Consider the following 18584-nt stretch of genomic DNA (forward strand, 5'->3'; position numbering starts at 1 on the left):
TCACATAGGAATCCAGTTTGGCGGATAGTAATCATTCCTGTTATACTGATCCGAAAGCCATGTTTTTGGTTTTGGATAGTCTTTAAAATACACAGTTTTTCCTCCTGCTAAATAAGCACCCCACCATCCGAAAGTTCCGGAAGTGATGATACTATGTTTGCAGTGCGCAAGTATGGCCATGTCTAAATATGCAATACTCGTTTCGCTAAAGACTACGTCATCGGCTTCCAGATTTGTCTTCACCCAGCTTACTGAATCACTTACAACGATAAACAGGACCTCTTCGAATTCGTACCGGAAGTATTCAAACACCTTCCGGAAGTATTTTACATCCGCTACATTATATCCACGACGTAGTTCACGTTTGGTGCTCATGTCCCCACGACGCACGTGCACGCCAACCAGAGTCTTATTTCCAGGCCGGAAACTGTTTATTATCTTTTTGGCTCTTCTAACAATATCATCAGTAAACTGGAACAACTTCCGGACCTGCGCAATAACATGGTGAAAATATTTCCACGACTGATAGTATCCATTCAATGTTATATTTTTAGAGTGTGTTAAGTTATGTATCCGGCAGTCGTATATTCCTGCGTGTCTTTCTCCGAATGAAACACGATTTGTGGTTGAAATATGACGAAAATATTTCTGAAACTCAAACGCAGAGAATAAAAGCGATTTTTGACGTAAGAATGGTGTATATCCATGCTGTGCGGCGATCCCAAGTAATGATGCATATTTAAACATTTGATTTCCAAGTCGACCATTAAGATCAACAGTCATATAATGATATTCAAGTAAATCTACAGCTCTATTTTTAGAATTAGGTTTATAAAACTCACATGTAGGTGATTTCGATGTTTCAACATATACTGGCTCCTTCCGAAGGTGAGGCTCCGGTTTAGATCGAGAGGGAGTGCTTCTCCATTTTGTTGAATTGAAAAATGAAATATACCACCGATCTTCAGAGTTAAGCGCCCTTATTAAGCTAATATTAATTACTACTACGGCCAGGATACAGATCACCAGAAAGAATCTCGCAGTTCTGTGCATTTGAAGACACCATTTTCTTTTTAACTTCATGATTACAACACACCGTCATTGCACGCGCTGGTCCCTGTTAATGTTACGGCGTCTTTTCCACTGCAACAGTGCCACACGCTGTATATAACAAGTCCTTGAGCTCGTATCATAAAGGAATTATCCATTGTAATATTCACGTAATTATAAATTCATGTATTTTTTAGTATTCAGTATCTTCCAATAACATTTTATGTCATGTATATTTTTATTTCAAGCACTTGACGCTTCAGTCCGCGTATAACCAATTAACCGTTCGGAGTCACTGAACTTGAATACACACCGATATGTACTTAAAGACATGTATGGCACATGTACACGTACCATGTTGATTTTTTTCTAAATTACCACATGTGATTTGAAGTCATTTATGAATTAGATCGAGGGTACGTTTTTAATGTTTGATTATACGTTTAATACACAATATAAATATATAACTATATTATTCATTATTTCTCATGAATATTAAAATGAACAATCAGGAAAATTCTGTTCGGCTATTCGGAGGAATAGCCATGAAATAAAGCGTCTTAAAAATGTCACATTTGGGCAAACAAATTATAAATATTTCAAATTTTAAACTTCCGCAAATTTCATGTTAAGCTGACAAAGCTTGATATGGATTGTTTTAAAACCCCGTTGCGACCCTAATCGAGCCATTGTCTTCAACCGATTGTAACAAACAATGTCTGGATTTGTTAGGTCTTGCATCATTGATCGTCTGTGACGTGTACAGTTTTAACAGAAGCCAGATCTGAGTAATATCAAACCCAGACTAGTCTCTGGTGAGATATACCCGATAGCCAAGGAATTCGTTCATACCACACACAGGGAGTTAACGTAATGGGGAAATATTTTACGTGTGTATGTTTACGTCAGATATTAATTTGTGCATTGCAATTTCATTGAAGATATATAATTTAGTTGAAACAAATTTTATTGCCAAAATAAATTTGTACAAGGTAATTGGACACAAGTTATTATAACTTATTGGAGCAGTCTCCAATCATTCATATTCAAATACATGCTTATAAAGATACAGGCTGAAATATAAAGTATACATATTAAGCATTCACACACAGACATAAATACATGAATAAGTTTCTTTTAAAATTATAATTAAATCCTCCTCAATGGACAAATATATTAAAATATCAAATGACAACTGATTTATGAAATATGAAGAGTGTTAAAACCGTGTCTTTGTTACGGTACTTATCAAACGTTTTAAAACCCCTGTATACCATCAAAAACCTTTTTACCCGCAGTCTGGCCAATTCACCAAGTATATTCTACTTCCAATATGTCATTCGATTGCTCCCTCTCCTAATAATGGTTTTAACATGGTGATATTTAAAGCGACTATAATTTAATGACATTTAATGACAAATTTATGGACGCAGGCTTTAAGCCTTTATATCCATATCTGAAATACAGTGATAAATATACCTATTGTATCAATGGCTTTTAAAAGTTAACGCATATCATAGTTATCAATAATCATAAATTATATCTTGAAAGTGTTCATCCCAAAGTTGTTCAAAGTGTCTAACTGAATTTGCATTAAAAAAAAGACTTTCTGTTAATTACTAAAACTAAAAGCCATTGCAACCATTTTTACTGATATCTAAAAAATAAAGAATGAAAACAGTGTGGTCTTGATCTAATTCATACATTACTGCTCGTAACCCTGATGCCGCGCATGCGTATAAGCCTAGAAAGAAGCAATATGGCGGACGCAAATACGCAAAAGCGACGAGGACCTAAAAGTTACCTTACAGAAAGTGCTAGAAAGCGTAATTTATATTAGACAGGAGATCGATAGATGGCGAAAGATGAAGGTGGATCTTTGACTGAATACGGGTTCGGAAGTTGCGAAGCTGCTGCTTGACTGGTTAGCTTAACGTTAGCACTATAATTATAACGTATCCGTCTGTCATTGATTATAATCCAATATCCAGTGTTTGACGCGTGAATATGTTATGAACTACTGTATTAAACGTGTTATCTGATAAATGTTGAATGAAAATAGTTGTCTTATTCGCTTGAATTTACTATCGACAACGTGTTTTTGTTGTTGACTGCAAGGTATAGCCCAATTGGGGGTATTCGTTCTAAGTGTAAAAGTATGACCGTACTGGTGTTTCTGTAAGTATAACAACCATGATGATAAACATAGCCTTCATAATAGACAGTGCAATATATATTAATGTGTACAGACAAAGTAACAATCCCTGTGCATTTCTGCACAATTTATAGTCCGATTGTAATTACCTCCCCTGGGGCCCCACTAGAGAGAAGAGAGAGTGGGGATGGGGGTTGGGGCTCTGTTGAAAACGGGATATTTACCCACATTGTTTGAACTCTCTTACGACCGTGTGGACATGTCTAACATAACAATAACTGAAGTTACTTTTACATTTCACGAAATGCCAAGAAAATATAAGTTTATCAGGCGTCCTACAAACTGTTTACTATCTCAATAGTGTCTGCAAATTCATATTTCCATCTCTTCCTCATAACTTAATGAACATAACATATCATTGTGTGAAGACATCGCTTTCCTGTGTCCGCACCGATTGCCTATCATTTTTTTCTCAAATGACCCTCTACCATATCTGTTAAACGGTTATTTAAAATGGGTGTCCCTAAAACGTCTTTGTGAAACCCATGTCCCTACAGTTACGGTTAGAATAGACAGAAAGTGCACAAAATTCACAAGATCAGTTTCAAATAATATTTTAGCATCAGGACAAATCAAGATATTTATTTACGAGTTGCCTCCCTTTAATCATTTGCTTACCGCCAGAATTCAAACGAAGAAATTAGTAAATGTTCCGTATCGTGACGAGGAACAAACAAACACATGTACGTAGATATCTTTACTTATAATTTTGAATAGATAGTGTGTATATACTAAAACCATGTATACTAGATATTATGGTCTTAGGCTGAGTTGACACAAAGTTGAATTCCATTTTGATCTGGACTTTAAATGGAATGTAAACACAATCAGCAATTAACATAGAATTCGAGATTCCTTGATAAGAAAACGTTGAATAAAAGTAAAATTGAAAATAAGTATATAATAGGTTCTTTGACATTGTTATAAAAATATATCTTATTGCTTTATATATTTATTTATTTATTTATTGACCGAGCTGTACTTCCACTTTCGGCCTTTTCGGTGGACATTCCCTCTTGTTTTATAGACCTTTTATGATTTGTTCCGGATATCATTGTTTACCTATATTTGTTTTGTCAACAAATATCTTCAAGTATCACGACAACAGTTGTATGCAGAATTATGTTAATGATCACAAAAATAAATAGCACACGATAAAAAGCTGGTTTTGCTATATATATTAGATATCGTTAAACATTCTGGGTTTAAAGGCATGCGTACAATTATACAAATCACTTTTAGCAAATTTCAAGAAATTATGAAATAATCCATCGTGTTAAACGTTAAAGGGCAGTTTACAGAATCACACTGTTGTAAAATAATTCTATTCATAATAAAGCAGAAGAGTTTTGAGATAATGGAGGAAACACGCTGTTAGAATTGATATTACTCTGTATCAGAGATTTTCAAAAGAAAATTAATTATGTATGAATATTTTCTATGAAGTGTATGAATTTCTACCATAACTATAAATAAGCAGGCACTGAACCTCATTGAATATTGTTAATGTTTAATATAATTCAATTAATTTTAGTTCCTTTAATGATAATAATATTATATATGAAAGGAAAAAAGAAAAACAATGCGGGATAGACTTCTATCTTACTTTTTTAACCTTGCTTTTCAACAATAATTATCATCACTTTTTCTACACTGTACAAAGTATAATTAAACCTTAACAGGGATACATTTGTTTCCTGGAAGAATTTGATCAGATCCACACAATGACACCAGTCACAGTCAACCCTCCTAAGACTACTCCTATGATCCACATCTTTGAGCTTCCATCATCTGCATCACCACTTTTATTATCGTCGGTTGAGCACAGGTCTACAATCCAAGGTTAACAGACGTTGTCTTTGATGCAAATGTCGTCTTTTCGAAAGGAAAGAATAGATTCTAGAATGTATGGAATACATAGGATTAGTATGACTTCAAAATAAAATAGCGCACGACATTCCGTACACCTTACTGTTATGAAAAATGATAAAATTTTACACAAACCTCTGAAATCTATAATCTTCATCCAAGATTGCCGTCTTTATTGAAATTAAGGCCAAAGAGCGACAAAGTCCTTTTTTGAAGCCTACAGTAATATACTGATAACAAAGAAGATTAACGAACGACCTATATTATAAAAAAAACATTATTGTATTTGAATGTCACATATATTTTACATCATACACAGTATACATCATTGAAATTTCACTGAAGATCTAAAAACTGCTTCTCCTGGCTACTGACATTCTTCGTTCCGTCTCGGTCATAAGATAGAAGGGAGGTAATTCGCCTATTATTAGAACACATTCATGTATTTGTGTATCCATTTGTCCAGCCTATGGTGAGGGCTTATTTAGGTTTTAGCTTTTGTTTTTTTCCAATGAAATCTTTGTGAAATTAAAATTAAAAACTGGCTGGGATGCAATATGTGACTGTATAGTATTTACATAATTCAGATACAGTACCCAACTTCTAACAGAGGTAAATATATTGGATCTTATGTATGATAGTGTATGTTACAAACATTCTTAGAAAGTATTTATCATCCGCGGGAAATAATTTGTTTATCCTACTCATTCTGTATTGTGTATATATGGTTTGTATTTATACATAAATAACACTTGTTTATAGAACTTGTCGGTAATTGGAAAGTTTTTATTGAGAATGAAAATAAAATATTTGCATAGCCATTACACTGAGACTTGAGTTAGCATGAAAATGTAAATATTGATTTTACATTTTCGAAGAACCGCACAGCAGATGGATCTACATTGTGCAAATTGGACATTCTCATACGGGCCACTATTTTTTTTATCTTTTTGTAGACTGTGTTATCTTTACCCTATGTTGGCAATGTGTAATGACGAATGACACGTTTTCTTCAGGCCAGACGCGTATGTAGTAACGGTGATGGGCAAATTAAATCCACTGATTCATATAGCGACGATGTATTGTTTAACGAAACCTATCATTTTACATTTAGTCATGGTTTAATACATGGGATTCGATACTCTGGGATGAATAGTTCACACGTTAACAATGTGACTCCATTGTGTTGTTTGTTCTTTTTCAATTGACATTAACATTGACTAAATTTTCTACGTATCGATTCTTTGTACAAACGACACGATCTATATTTTACTGTGAATATCCATTGCGGCACCTTCCGTGGTTTAAAACATACGATACCTATGTGTTTGATTGTCTATTAACTTTGGCTGTTTTGATCAATATATTAATGTTAACTATTATCTGTGTGAGTTCATCAATTCTGGACTATGGCAATCGGAACTGCTCCGCAAAAACATAGGGTAAGCCGAAATGGATTCCTGGCTGATCCTTCCAGCACTGATTGTGATGACAGGTGAGTGTTGTTTTTGTCTTTATTCCTCCTACTAACATCTATGATAATCAAAGGACACATTCCTATGCATTGTTTTTGTTTTCCGAATGTACTCCTTACTGGAATATACTGAGGAAGGTCTCGGAAGGACACCCCATCCGGTAACATTATAATGTCAGCATGCCTTCTAGTTGTCCTCCTCCATAGTGCTGGGCGAACGAAAAACCGAGAGAAGTAATAATTACCCCCTCCGCCCCCCCTCCCCCCCCCCCCACACACACTCATTTCTTTTTTTTAAATGAAACCTCCATTTTGATACTGACATGGGTTTGAACCCAAAACCGCAAAGAAGGACTAGTTCGAATGTGTTAGAAAGTTGTGATATTCCCGCCAACATCCACCTCTTCGTTATTCTATTTGTAGTATACAGACGAACATCTTCACTTCATGGTAAAGAGGATATTATTTCGTCAAATGATTTTATAGATGATAAAATGTAGTTAAGGTCTATTTTATTTCCTGTTTTCAATCTTCCTATAAACTTTACTTAACCAAGATGTCTTGCAAACAGACCAAAAAAACGACAATCAAAGTAGATTCTTTTAAAATCTTGGAAACGCCACAAGTTTAAAAATGAAAATGTATTGCAGATACTATGTCCTTTAACATAAGTCAGTGTTGCTGGTAGCGACAGCCAAATCTGTAGAATTACAGGGAGATGATGGAGATGGTACCACTACATATCTGTTGAATACATCTTTTGTCATCCTCGATCGGTAATGTCACTAATTTCTGGCGGTTAATATTAAGCGGATGTGATTATCTTCATTTGAGCGAATAAACCTATTTAATCTGGTAGAATAATAATTCATTTACATTTTTAAGATTCCTATAAAAGTAGTTACCGTTAGCTTTCCGCATGTCAATACTAAATTAAGCCAGCTGGTCACACTGTGTTGTGTCGAAGCTATATGATTCAAGATGTTGACCTGTAGGTGAAGACGAAATTTTTTTTTTTTTATTTTCGTAATTTTTCTCCACAAAAGTATTTTTTGTAGATAGCAGACCTTGTATTCAACGTCTTCAACCAGAACATACTATCTAAAAATAGTTTTGATAAAAAAAAGTTGCTTGGTTTGGTTTCCTTTTACGTTCTATCCTATCAACGGTTACAGTTATTTGAGTTGGATGCGTGTTTGTGTTGATAGTTCAGAACTGAAGTTTATGTCAATATTGAACTGTGCACATATTAATCTGAAGTTTTAACATACAAATGTATCACTATGATTTCGTATTAGATATTCACTTGAAACACATTACTTTGTACTACACTATATTTTTCCTCTTGTTACATTGACCGTTACAGTCTAAATTCTAAAGATAACATTTGACTTATCTGCGAAACACTTAACCATAATTTTCACTATTGCAGGTCAAATACATCGCATAAATATTGGGTCTATCGTACTGAAGTAAAGCATTGAGCATTTGGTTTTCACATAGCCACCGGCCTATCTGTGTATCATTACTTTCGCCCATTGTTAAAACAATTAAATATCATACTGTGATTGACATCAAAATTCACTCTGGAATCACTTGTTCAGGAAGCAAATATCATTCCTCTTGCTCCCGTCACATAATCGTAAAAGGCGGCTAAATCCGAGACTTTCAATATAATGGTGCTCTATCTAAGCTACTATTCTTTTTAGATAAATCATCTTTACAACAACTGTGTCTTTGCCCCTATGAGGAAGGGTTTCTGGTCTGTTCCCTAGTACAGACTTACCAAGGTCTATAAAACTGTTTCCTGTATTTATTATTCTGCGCTATACACTTTTATTGCTCTAGTGTAAGAGCTATTTCTTCCGTTAGCTTACAACATAGCCAGATGGAGTTTCTAGTCGAACACCTTCGGATTTACACTTCATTGTGATAGTACAACATAAAAAAGGCTACAACAGCTTGCGCACATCCTCAAGATTTATACGATAATAAAACAACCTCCAACTTCGTATACATGGGTTTTGGATTGGTTTTCTGTTGCTCAACGTCCTATCAACAGCTAAGGTCATAAAAGGACGACAACCTGATGGAGTGAGTTTGTGTTTTTGATTTTTTTTTATTTAAGCCTTCAAGAAAATGTCGCGCCATATCTTTTGATAGGACACAATATAAACCCAGATCAGACTGACAAGACTTGTTTTCATCCCAATCAAATACTGAGCGCCACACAGCAATAAGAGCCCTGTTCGGCATGTTTTTTGTTGACCTTGGACAGTAAAGTACATTCAGTATGTACCGGTAACACTATATTTGTCGCCACATCAATTAGGCAAGGGACATTACTAGATAATTGTTTGAATGCATTTCACTTATACCTAACATTTCTGACGATCGATAATGAATTCAAACTACAGATTTTAATGACACCAACAACACATAATGGCCGCCTATTTATCTGGTACCAGCACGGTCGATTTTGGTCTACTAGTGTCACGTGTAATCACGATCAACCCGATAAGTTTGTCGAAATACTTTTGTCTTTACCTCTGGTTGGTAGGTTAGTTAGATAGCTAGTAGTAGACACTGCTGGTGGACTTAAAGTCCCTGTGATTTGTATACTCGACGCTGCTTTAAAATTATCTCATGTTTGAAAATCACAAAATTCATTTATGTGACTGCTGCATTTATCCGTCTAAATGTTCTTTTAATCACTTTTAGTCACCTCCCAGGCTTCAAAGTACAGGCTCTTATTATCAATGACGTGCCCTAGAAGGACAAAACATCTGTATGATGTAGCATCACTGACGAGTCCCCGAAGGACGAAACAGCTGTGTGATGTAGCATCACTGACGAGTCCTAGAAGGACGAAACAGCTGTGTGATGTAGTATCAGCTGTATGTTGTAGCGTCACTGACAAGTCCTAGAAGGACGAAACAGCTGTATGATGTAGCATCACTGACGAATCCTAGAAGGACGAAACAGCTGTATGTTGTAGCATCACTGACGAGTCCTAGAAGGACGAAACAGCTGTATGATGTAGCATCACTGACGAGTCCTAGAAGGACGAAACAGCTGTATGATGTAGTATCAGCTGTATGTTGTAGCGTCACTGACAAGTCCTAGAAGGACGAAACAGCTGTATGATGTAGTATCAGCTGTATGTTGTAGCGTCACTGACAAGTCCTAGAAGGACGAAACATCTGTGTGATGTAGCATCACTGACGAGTCCTAGAAGGACGAAATAGCTGTGTGATGTAGTATCAGCTGTATGTTGTAGCGTCACTGACAAGTCCTAGAAGGACGAAACAGCTGTGTGATGTAGTATCAGCTGTATGTTGTAGCGTCACTGACAAGTCCTAGAAGGACGAAACAGCTGTGTGATGTAGTATCAGCTGTATGTTGTAGCGTCACTGACAAGTCCTAGAAGGACGAAACACAACTATGATGTAGCATCACTGACGTGCCCTAGAAGGACGAAACAGGTGTACGATGTAGCATCACTGACGTGCCCTAGAAGGACGAAACAGCTGTGTGATGTAGTATCAGCTGTATGTTGTAGCGTCACTGACAAGTCCTAGAAGGACGAAACACAACTGTGATGTAGCATCACTGACGTGTCCTAGAAGGACGAAACAGGTGTACGATGTAGCATCACTGACGTGCCCTAGAAGAACGAAACAAGTATGATGTAGCATCACGGACGAGTCCTAGAAGGACGAAACAGGTGTATGTTTTAGCATAAATGACGTGCCCTAGAAGGACGAAATAGGTGTATGATGTAGCATCACTGACGAGTCCTACAAAGACGAAACAGGTGTATGATGTAGCATCACTGACGAGTCCTACAAAGACGAAACAGGTGTATGAAGTAGCATCAATGACGTGCCCTAGAAGGACAAAAATGGCGTATGATGTAGCATAACTGACGTGCCCTGAAAGAACGAAACAGCTGTATGATGTAGCATCACTGACGAGTCCTAGAAGGACGATACAGCTGTGTGATGTAGCATCACTGACGAGTCCTAGAAGGACGAAACAGCTGTATGTTGTAACGTCACTGACGAGTCCTAGAAGGACGAAACAGCTGTACGATGTAGCATTATTGACGAGTCCTAGACGAACGAAACCGCTGTATGATGTAACGTCACTGACGCGTCCCAGAAGGACGAAACAGATATGTGATGTAGCATCCTTGATGGACGAATCAGCTGTTTGGTGTAGCATCACTGACGTCATAGAAGGACGAAACAGGTGTATGATGTAGCATCACTGACGTGTCCTAGATGGACGAAACAGCTGTACGATGTAGCATTATTGACGAGTCCTAGACGAACGAAACCGCTGTATGATGTAACGTCACTGACGCGTCCCAGAAGGACGAAACAGATATGTGATGTAGCATCCTTGATGGACGAATCAGCTGTTTGGTGTAGCATCACTGACGTCATAGAAAGACGAAACAGGTGTATGATGTAGCATTACGGACGAGTCCTAGAAGGATGAAATAGGTGTATGATATAGCATCACTGACGAGTCCTAGAAGAACGAAACATCAGTATGATATAGCATCACTGACGTGCCCTAGAAGGACGAACCATCAGTATGATGTAGCATCACTGACGAGTCTTAGAAGGACGAAACAGCTGTATGATGTAGCATCACTGACGAATCCAAGAAAGACGAAATAGCTGTATGATGTTGATGTAGCATTAGTGACGAGTCCTAGAAGGACGAAATAGGTGTATGATGTAGAATCAGCAGTACGATGTAGCATCACTGACGAGTCCTAGAAGGACGAAGCAGCTGTATGATGTAGCATCACCGACATGCCCTAGAAAGACGAACCATCAGTATGATGTAGCATCAGTGACGAGTCCTAGAAGGACGAAACAGCTGTATGATGTAGCATCACTGTCGTACCCTAGAAAGACGAACCATCAGTATGATGTAGCATCAGTGACGAGTCCTAGAAGGACGAAACAGCTGTATGATGTAGCATCACCGACATGCCCTAGAAAGACGAACCATCAGTATGATGTAGCATCAGTGACGAGTCCTAGAAGGACGAAACATCAGTATGATATAGCATCACTGACGTGCCCTAGAAGGACGAACCATCAGTATGATGTAGCATCACTGACGAGTCTTAGAAGGACGAAACAGCTGTATGATGTAGCATCACCGACATGCCCTAGAAAGACGAACCATCAGTATGATGTAGCATCAGTGACGAGTCCTAGAAGGACGAAACATCAGTATGATATAGCATCACTGACGTGCCCTAGAAGGACGAACCATCAGTATGATGTAGCATCACTGACGAGTCTTAGAAGGACGAAACAGCTGTATGATGGAGTTTAATTGATTGTTTGGCTCTACTGTATCTTATTCTAGATAATGAAAAGGTGTTTTTCATTTGTGTGTCTTTTGTACAATCATGAAAGTAAACCAGCAAAGACATTTTACCTGTTAACGAGTAAACATATACATACAACTTGCACATGTGAGGCAATTTGACCTGGAATGCTTCCGAATGTCTTTTGCCAATTTTCAGTGAAGTGTTTCCATATGAAGTTCCATGCAATATGTTCAGGTGAGTATGACGATACGGCACTATCATTTGCGTAGACCGGCTTTAGATGACTCAGGCTGTTGCAAGGACGTAAATCCCTAAAGAAGCATCTGGGGTAATACATTCTCGGAACTTAAAAGGCTTTCACTTATATTTCAGTGTTGTTTTCTTTACCTGCTATCCTTAATGTATTGATGAAAAGTATAGAATGTTATAAAGTCTATAGCGACTGGTTGTCCTTCGCAGTTTTACTTTTCTTGTTTTCTTCATTGAATTTTTAATTTTGTAGTTCAAAATGTGTATGGTTCTTAAGCTATAATTTGTACATACCCGAAATTATATATTTTTTTTCTTGTGTGAACATAACATGATGTTGTATCTTCTCGAAAACCTTTTTACTGCCAACCATCATTTTTGTTTGCTGGATGGTTATCTCGGTGTTGGTGAAATGTAACCCTGTGGTGTGTTTGTTGTCGTAACCCAGATAATGATATTACAGTAAATACATTATTATGGCACTATAAATGCGTCTATCTTTGAATCAAATTCAGTTTCCAAACAACCTTGTTTGTTTTGATATCGCACAAAAACGGAACAAAGCTTTCGCAGTTGAAGATGTCGAAAACTAGGTCGCCTCTTATGGCTTGTTTCTGCAGGTGTTCCTGGTAGCTGTTTCATACAGTCATCCTGGCAGAATGATGAAAACGAAGCCGACGTCATCTTCAATGACAGCGTATTATTTAAAGCAGAAGTTGACAGCATAATCGACTGCGCTGATTCGTGCAATCTACACACAGTGAAATGTAGATCATTCAGCTATACTTCCAACACCAAGGAATGCCGAGGGTACGGTGATCTTCTACAAGGACGAGAAAGTCAGGCTGGTACTTCACTATGGAAAAGTAAGTAAAAACATTTGTCACTAGAATGAGATAAAGCTAAACCAAATCTGTAGGGACATTCTCAAAACACGACATTCGTTAGGACCGGTGTGACACTGACTTTCTAGCTCGATGGAAAACTTGGAGGTGTGATAAAGTAAAAAAATCATGTAAATGTCCTCACAGAGAAAGGAAAATATAACCAGCCGCCAAAGCACAAAAAATTCAAGAAACCGGAAAGACAGTTTTTGAACCCTTCAAAAAGTAATGTCTATTTTACTGTTTTTGTTTCAAGTTGGACTTATGCTTCAATTTCAGAAGTATGCAGGAGAGACGATTATACGTACGATCCCGCTTACGATACATGCGTGCGGCTCTTCAGTATTGAAAAGTCTTGGTGGGAGGCATCATATTGGTGTAACAACGACGGAGCATATCTGCTAATTGTCGATACCGTAGCGAAAATGCAAGCCACTCAATCCGGGTTGCACAGCATTACGTTTCAAAGTGAGTAGAAGTTTACTGCTGTTGCTGTAAAAAAGTAATTTTTTCTCATTGTTACGATTTGTTTGTTTGTGCCGTGACAAGGATATGTCATAAATTAGACACTTAAGTTTTACATTACATCCGGTCCAATTATAGTAACCGCGAACTTAGAACTCAAACGACATACATATTGTGCTCATGAAGTCCGTCAGTGGTCACTCATACTAGAACATTGAAATAGGATCAGGGTCGTAGATAAACTGCTCAACAGTGTTTTATTTATATATAAACATTAATTATTCACATCATCTCCTGTCCACGTGGGTCCGTGGTGGCAGAGTGGTTAAGGCGTCTGCCGTCTTTATCATTCACCCTCTACTGCTGGGTTGTGGGTTCGAAACCTACATGGGTCGCTGGTGTTCCTCAGAGAGCTCTGCCTTTTCTACATAACACAACTCTGTTAGATTCTTAAATTATCCTGGACGTAAAGCAAAATTAAAATCAACTAAATTAAACCTATTTCCTGTCTACAGAATTTCATCATGATTATTATCAGTGAATATCGATGATACCACACTTTCCTTCGATAGTGTCCACGATAGGGCACAGGGAACGCTAAATCGGGGAGTCAAAATAAACTTCAGAGCGTGTATCCCTCTCACTTGAGAATTCCTCTTTCATATCTGTTGTGTAAATCATCAGAGACCTGACCTTTACCTGCTAGCGGACCATTTGGGAATGAATGTAGCGACTTCCTGTGTAACCTCCGATTGCTCCCGCCGTACTTTTCCATTCTTACTTTAGATACAGGAACAACATTGTTGGGTTGTGCAAGGACAATGAACACATCTTCCTAATTATCAGATGATATGTGATGACATGACCATCTTGCACCACTTATACTCTGTCACTGGTTTGGATGGAACAATACTTTACACGAGTATCGTACTTCTTCCTTTGACGATCCTTAGCACGACTGGATGTTCCCCATACCTCCACCTTTTTCGGAGAGAATCTACATATTTTGAGTAGCTGATACACTTTTCCGCATGAGATCTTTCATTTTCAATCATTTACTAATTCTGGATGCCATCCATACATGAATAAGTATGTCCAATCCTTTCATGACGAGGTATATTCGTGGCTTAAAGACTCTATGTGCAACTGTTTTTTCTAATCAGCTTTGTTGTAGTGTTCCAAACATATCCAGTAACATAACATCGAATGCTTCTTTACTCTAATATCACAAACGATTTCTAAATTAGTTTCCTGGCTTCTCGGTTTTCCTTTTACCTTTTTGTGATATTCTAGCACAGGGAAAATGGTTTGGTAAAGGCAAAAGAAATATTGATAATTTTTTAGTGGCCCTGAAATCCAACAAAACTTTTCGACTCGTCAGGGTAAGTAGACACCTCCCCTCTTACAATTGTTTTGTTGTTTTCTCGATCAACTTCTACAACTACAGCCTTGCCAACAGGGTTAGTAGTTAACAACTAATGCTGTTAAAGACATGGCAACAGAAGCTGAGGCCTTCGTTGCAAGAACGAACGATCAACTAAACTGAAACAAGGCACGGACAGGAAGTAAAGACGGAAACATAACGATGTCAAGTTTATTTGTATCTTATTGTACTGTTTAAGCCGGAGTTCGAGTTAGACATATTTCGGACTGAATTTCGCAATTAGTTTTTACTTCCGAAAATTTTAGTAGCACTACCAACCTAGTATGATAACCAGATATTATATATCGAATATTGTTTCACCTGCTTCTATAAAACTAAAATATTATCAGGTATAAACGCGTGCCAAAACGATTTTAAAGGAATCTTGAAAGGAATAAATTTGTACTGTATCACGACTAAACGGTCTGAGTGAATCGTTTAGCCCTTCAGTTATATATTAAGACTAAAGTAAATGAATGTTATCAGATTTATAAAAAAAAACTTAATTAATTGAATAATGAGGCTGGCGCCCCTCCTCATCTTCTTTCGATCGTTTTGTATTTTCTGCAGTCGCCGCCTATATATCAAGGCATCACTTACAAGTCCTAGAAGATGAAAAAGCTGTAGCAAGCAGTCTACTTCATTGTTTCGATCTTCAGTGCCTAACACCGAATTAGTATGACGATATGTTTTCGCTTGTGTAATTTGTATAATATTTTGTCTTTCCGTCACTATTACAGCATTTATTCATAAAATAATAATGCATCGACACCTAAATAATCTTTCTTCAAACTATGCATTCTACAAACCGAAAATGCCAAGGGCTATCAAAATCGAGTAATCACGTGACTTGCATGGGTAAAATTTCAGAAAGTCTTGCTTTAGATTCAATTTGAATGGCAGTTATCGGATCACCTGCATATATTTATACATTAAATTAATGCATCTCAGCTAAACGAAAAAGGTAGGTAGGGGTTTGTACTTTTGCATTTCTTAAAATGTCAATTTCACTATATTATTTTTAATTCTTAGCCTATGATATATGAATAATAAGCAATATGGTATTCTTTGATATTTTACATAAAGAAAGCTGAGAATACGTACTTTACTTTTTCAGCGGAAGACCGATGGTGGCTTGGCGGGTACGACTATGATGCAAGTTCTGTTAACGACTTCCGTTGGATAAACGGAGAACCAATCAATGACACCAGTATATTGTGGCATCCAAACGAGCCAAATGATGTTAATGAACGTTGTATCAACCTGTACTCACTTTCTGCTTCACTGAATGACCTTCATTGTTCAACCCTAGAATATTTTGTGTGCCAAGAGGATTTGTACACATGATGAGGATTACTTTGGTGATTTGATGTTGAGTTTTCATCTGCTTTGTGATCTCTCAGTGATTAGTCGATTTTATGGCAAGATACGTTTAGCTCATGTATTCAAAATATCATAATTATTTGTAGGTTGATCGAACTTCTGGAATAATAAAAAAATCAAGAAAATACTAACATGTTAACATAGTCGTAATCCAAATTTAAATTCCAGACAAGGAAAAATTATGAACAAAAGACAGAATAACACGGAAACTCCAGAAAAAAAAACTATAAGAATAAGACCAGGAATTCCGGAAGAGTAATCGTAATCTGCTTCGTGGAAGAAGTTTATGTGAGATATTATTGTTAAAGTTCTTACAAATTCAATTCAATATTGAGGTGAAAGCTTTATGCCTAGTTCTAAGACAGCTGTTAAGCAAAAAAATATTTTATTAAAAAGAGACAACGATGACAATATATGTCTGGACTATTTGAAATGATATCAAATTCTAACAATGCATTACAAGCTATACACCCTCCTTTTTCTACCTAAACTTATTCTTTAAGATTGCAGGTGGTAGATTTAGCTGGTCGACTTTAATCCCCGATGTTTGCCCTAACCTGCATGTCAGGTTTCATTTCATTCACATAGTGGCTTGGATCAGAATAAACACATGTACTTGACATTGTCTTTAAATTATCAGATATATAAAAATTCAGAAATTTATATAGATATGGGGCTAGTTCACCTATCCTAGGTTTTGATTTCTTTCGATCACTTTGGATTTTTCCCGGTCATTTCGAAGGCTTCATCATTTAGGCTCTTATTACCAATGATTATCCCTAGAAGGACGAAACAGCTGTATGGTGCAGTTTAGATCATTCTTTGTCTCTATTGTATCTACGTCTTAATTGTGTTTGCACTCCCATTAGAGAAGATTATCGAAAGTGTGATGTTTGATCAAAATCACACAATAATGCAGTCAACAGATAGCAGCCAAAGCTTTTCTGCAGTAAGTGACATTTACCTTGACCTAACAGCGCCCTAAAGACAAACTGGTCAGTGCACGGTCCTTTAAAGGAATGTGAAGTTTGATGGAAATACACATGGAAGACACTAGATTTCTGAAAAAAACTAAGCATAGTTTCGTTGACCTTGACATTAAGTAAAGAATCGTGAAGCTTTTAACCTGTTCAAGATCATCTATAAGTGTGTGAAGTTTAATCAAGCTTCCCCCAGAAGAGAAGCTGCTACACTATTGAAAGGATTTCCTGCAAATGGTGACGATAGTCTTAGCTTTGACCTAACAACCCTGATACTCGAAATTAACAGAGATATATCGGTCCATTAAAAGGAATGTAAAGTTTGATATTTAAAAAATATATATTATCAAGCCACTGCAGCACTAGCAACAGGGACTACCAGGGACCTTGACCGTAATCCCACAAACCAAAAACTCGAAATAATCGGAAATATTATAGTCTGTAATATATTGTAATTTGTATCAGGGAATAAAGTCGATGACAACAAAATACTTAAGAATGGTAATCCCTATGATTTCGGTGCGAAGGAATGAAAAATACCGAAATATACCCCCCAAAATAACATGGACAACAATTATTATAACTGCTTGTTGCTGGCCTCCAGAGATGTTTTGGTCATGAAATGTTCCAAGAGAACATTGGACGGGGATAAACGGACCTCCTTTCTTTAATTATTCACCGAACGTGAACTTGCCCTTAAAACGACTTCTTTTCAATAACCATACGGCCCATGGCACTGATTAATGTACTATAGCATGTAGTCTGCTGTGGTAAAGAGCTACCATGTTTGTTTAAGTTAATGGTCTTGGTCTCCTTTCAATATTACAGTCTTTAAACGGTTTGAAGCAATAGCCGAGAGCCATGAAAATGGTCCACTAAAGCTCCATGCAAATAGTTACCCAATGAATGGTACTTGACCACTTTAAAATGTGATGTGAATTTCAGCATTTTGTTCAACGATCAATACGTTATTGTGTATAAGTAGGTTTGGGGTGTGTGTTTTGAAATCTGCAGAAAAGAACAGACGAACTTTTCATAAAATGGTAGTTCATGGTTACAGCATTCCACTCAGCATTACATAAGATACACAGAACTATTTGGATCTGTTGTTAGCTGAGTGTGATTCAGAAGGGTGGCCCAGTAAAGGTGGAGGAGTCTTCAAATACAACCACAATACTAGTGAGAAACACAATGACAAATGGACATTTGGTGAGATAAGCATTGTTGTAT

At 37.0% G+C, this 18584-nt stretch overlaps 2 protein-coding genes across 2 annotated transcripts; one reads left to right on the forward strand and one right to left on the reverse strand.

Moving 5' to 3' along the window:
- LOC132554474 (galactoside alpha-(1,2)-fucosyltransferase 2-like) lies at positions 1–1083 on the reverse strand. Its single transcript, XM_060218791.1, has one exon. The coding sequence runs from the start codon at positions 1081–1083 to the stop codon at positions 1–3; it is 1083 nt and encodes a 360-aa protein (XP_060074774.1).
- A 5503-nt stretch (positions 1084–6586) lies between these two features.
- LOC132554454 (C-type lectin domain family 6 member A-like) lies at positions 6587–16338 on the forward strand. The gene is made up of 4 exons (XM_060218772.1): positions 6587–6629; positions 12840–13085; positions 13383–13571; positions 16109–16338. Exons 1-4 carry the CDS (start codon positions 6587–6589, stop codon positions 16336–16338), a joined length of 708 nt encoding a protein of 235 aa, XP_060074755.1.
- Positions 16339–18584: the final 2246 nt, after the last annotated feature.

Source organism: Ylistrum balloti, unplaced genomic scaffold (assembly GCF_031769215.1).
Source record: "Ylistrum balloti isolate Yb309-2 unplaced genomic scaffold, AGI_CSIRO_Ybal_v1 Utg370406, whole genome shotgun sequence".
Lineage (NCBI taxonomy): Eukaryota > Metazoa > Mollusca > Bivalvia > Pectinida > Pectinidae > Ylistrum > Ylistrum balloti.

Coding starts and splice junctions, on each gene's coding strand:
- LOC132554474 (XM_060218791.1), bottom strand. CDS start 1,083: ATGAAGTTAAAAAGAAAATGGTGTCTTCAAATGCACAGAACTGCGAGA.
- LOC132554454 (XM_060218772.1), top strand. CDS start 6,587: ATGGATTCCTGGCTGATCCTTCCAGCACTGATTGTGATGACAG. Junction 6,630..12,839: donor AGCACTGATTGTGATGACAG/GTGAGTGTTGTT, acceptor TTGTTTCTGCAG/GTGTTCCTGGTAGCTGTTTC. Junction 13,086..13,382: donor TGGTACTTCACTATGGAAAA/GTAAGTAAAAAC, acceptor CTTCAATTTCAG/AAGTATGCAGGAGAGACGAT.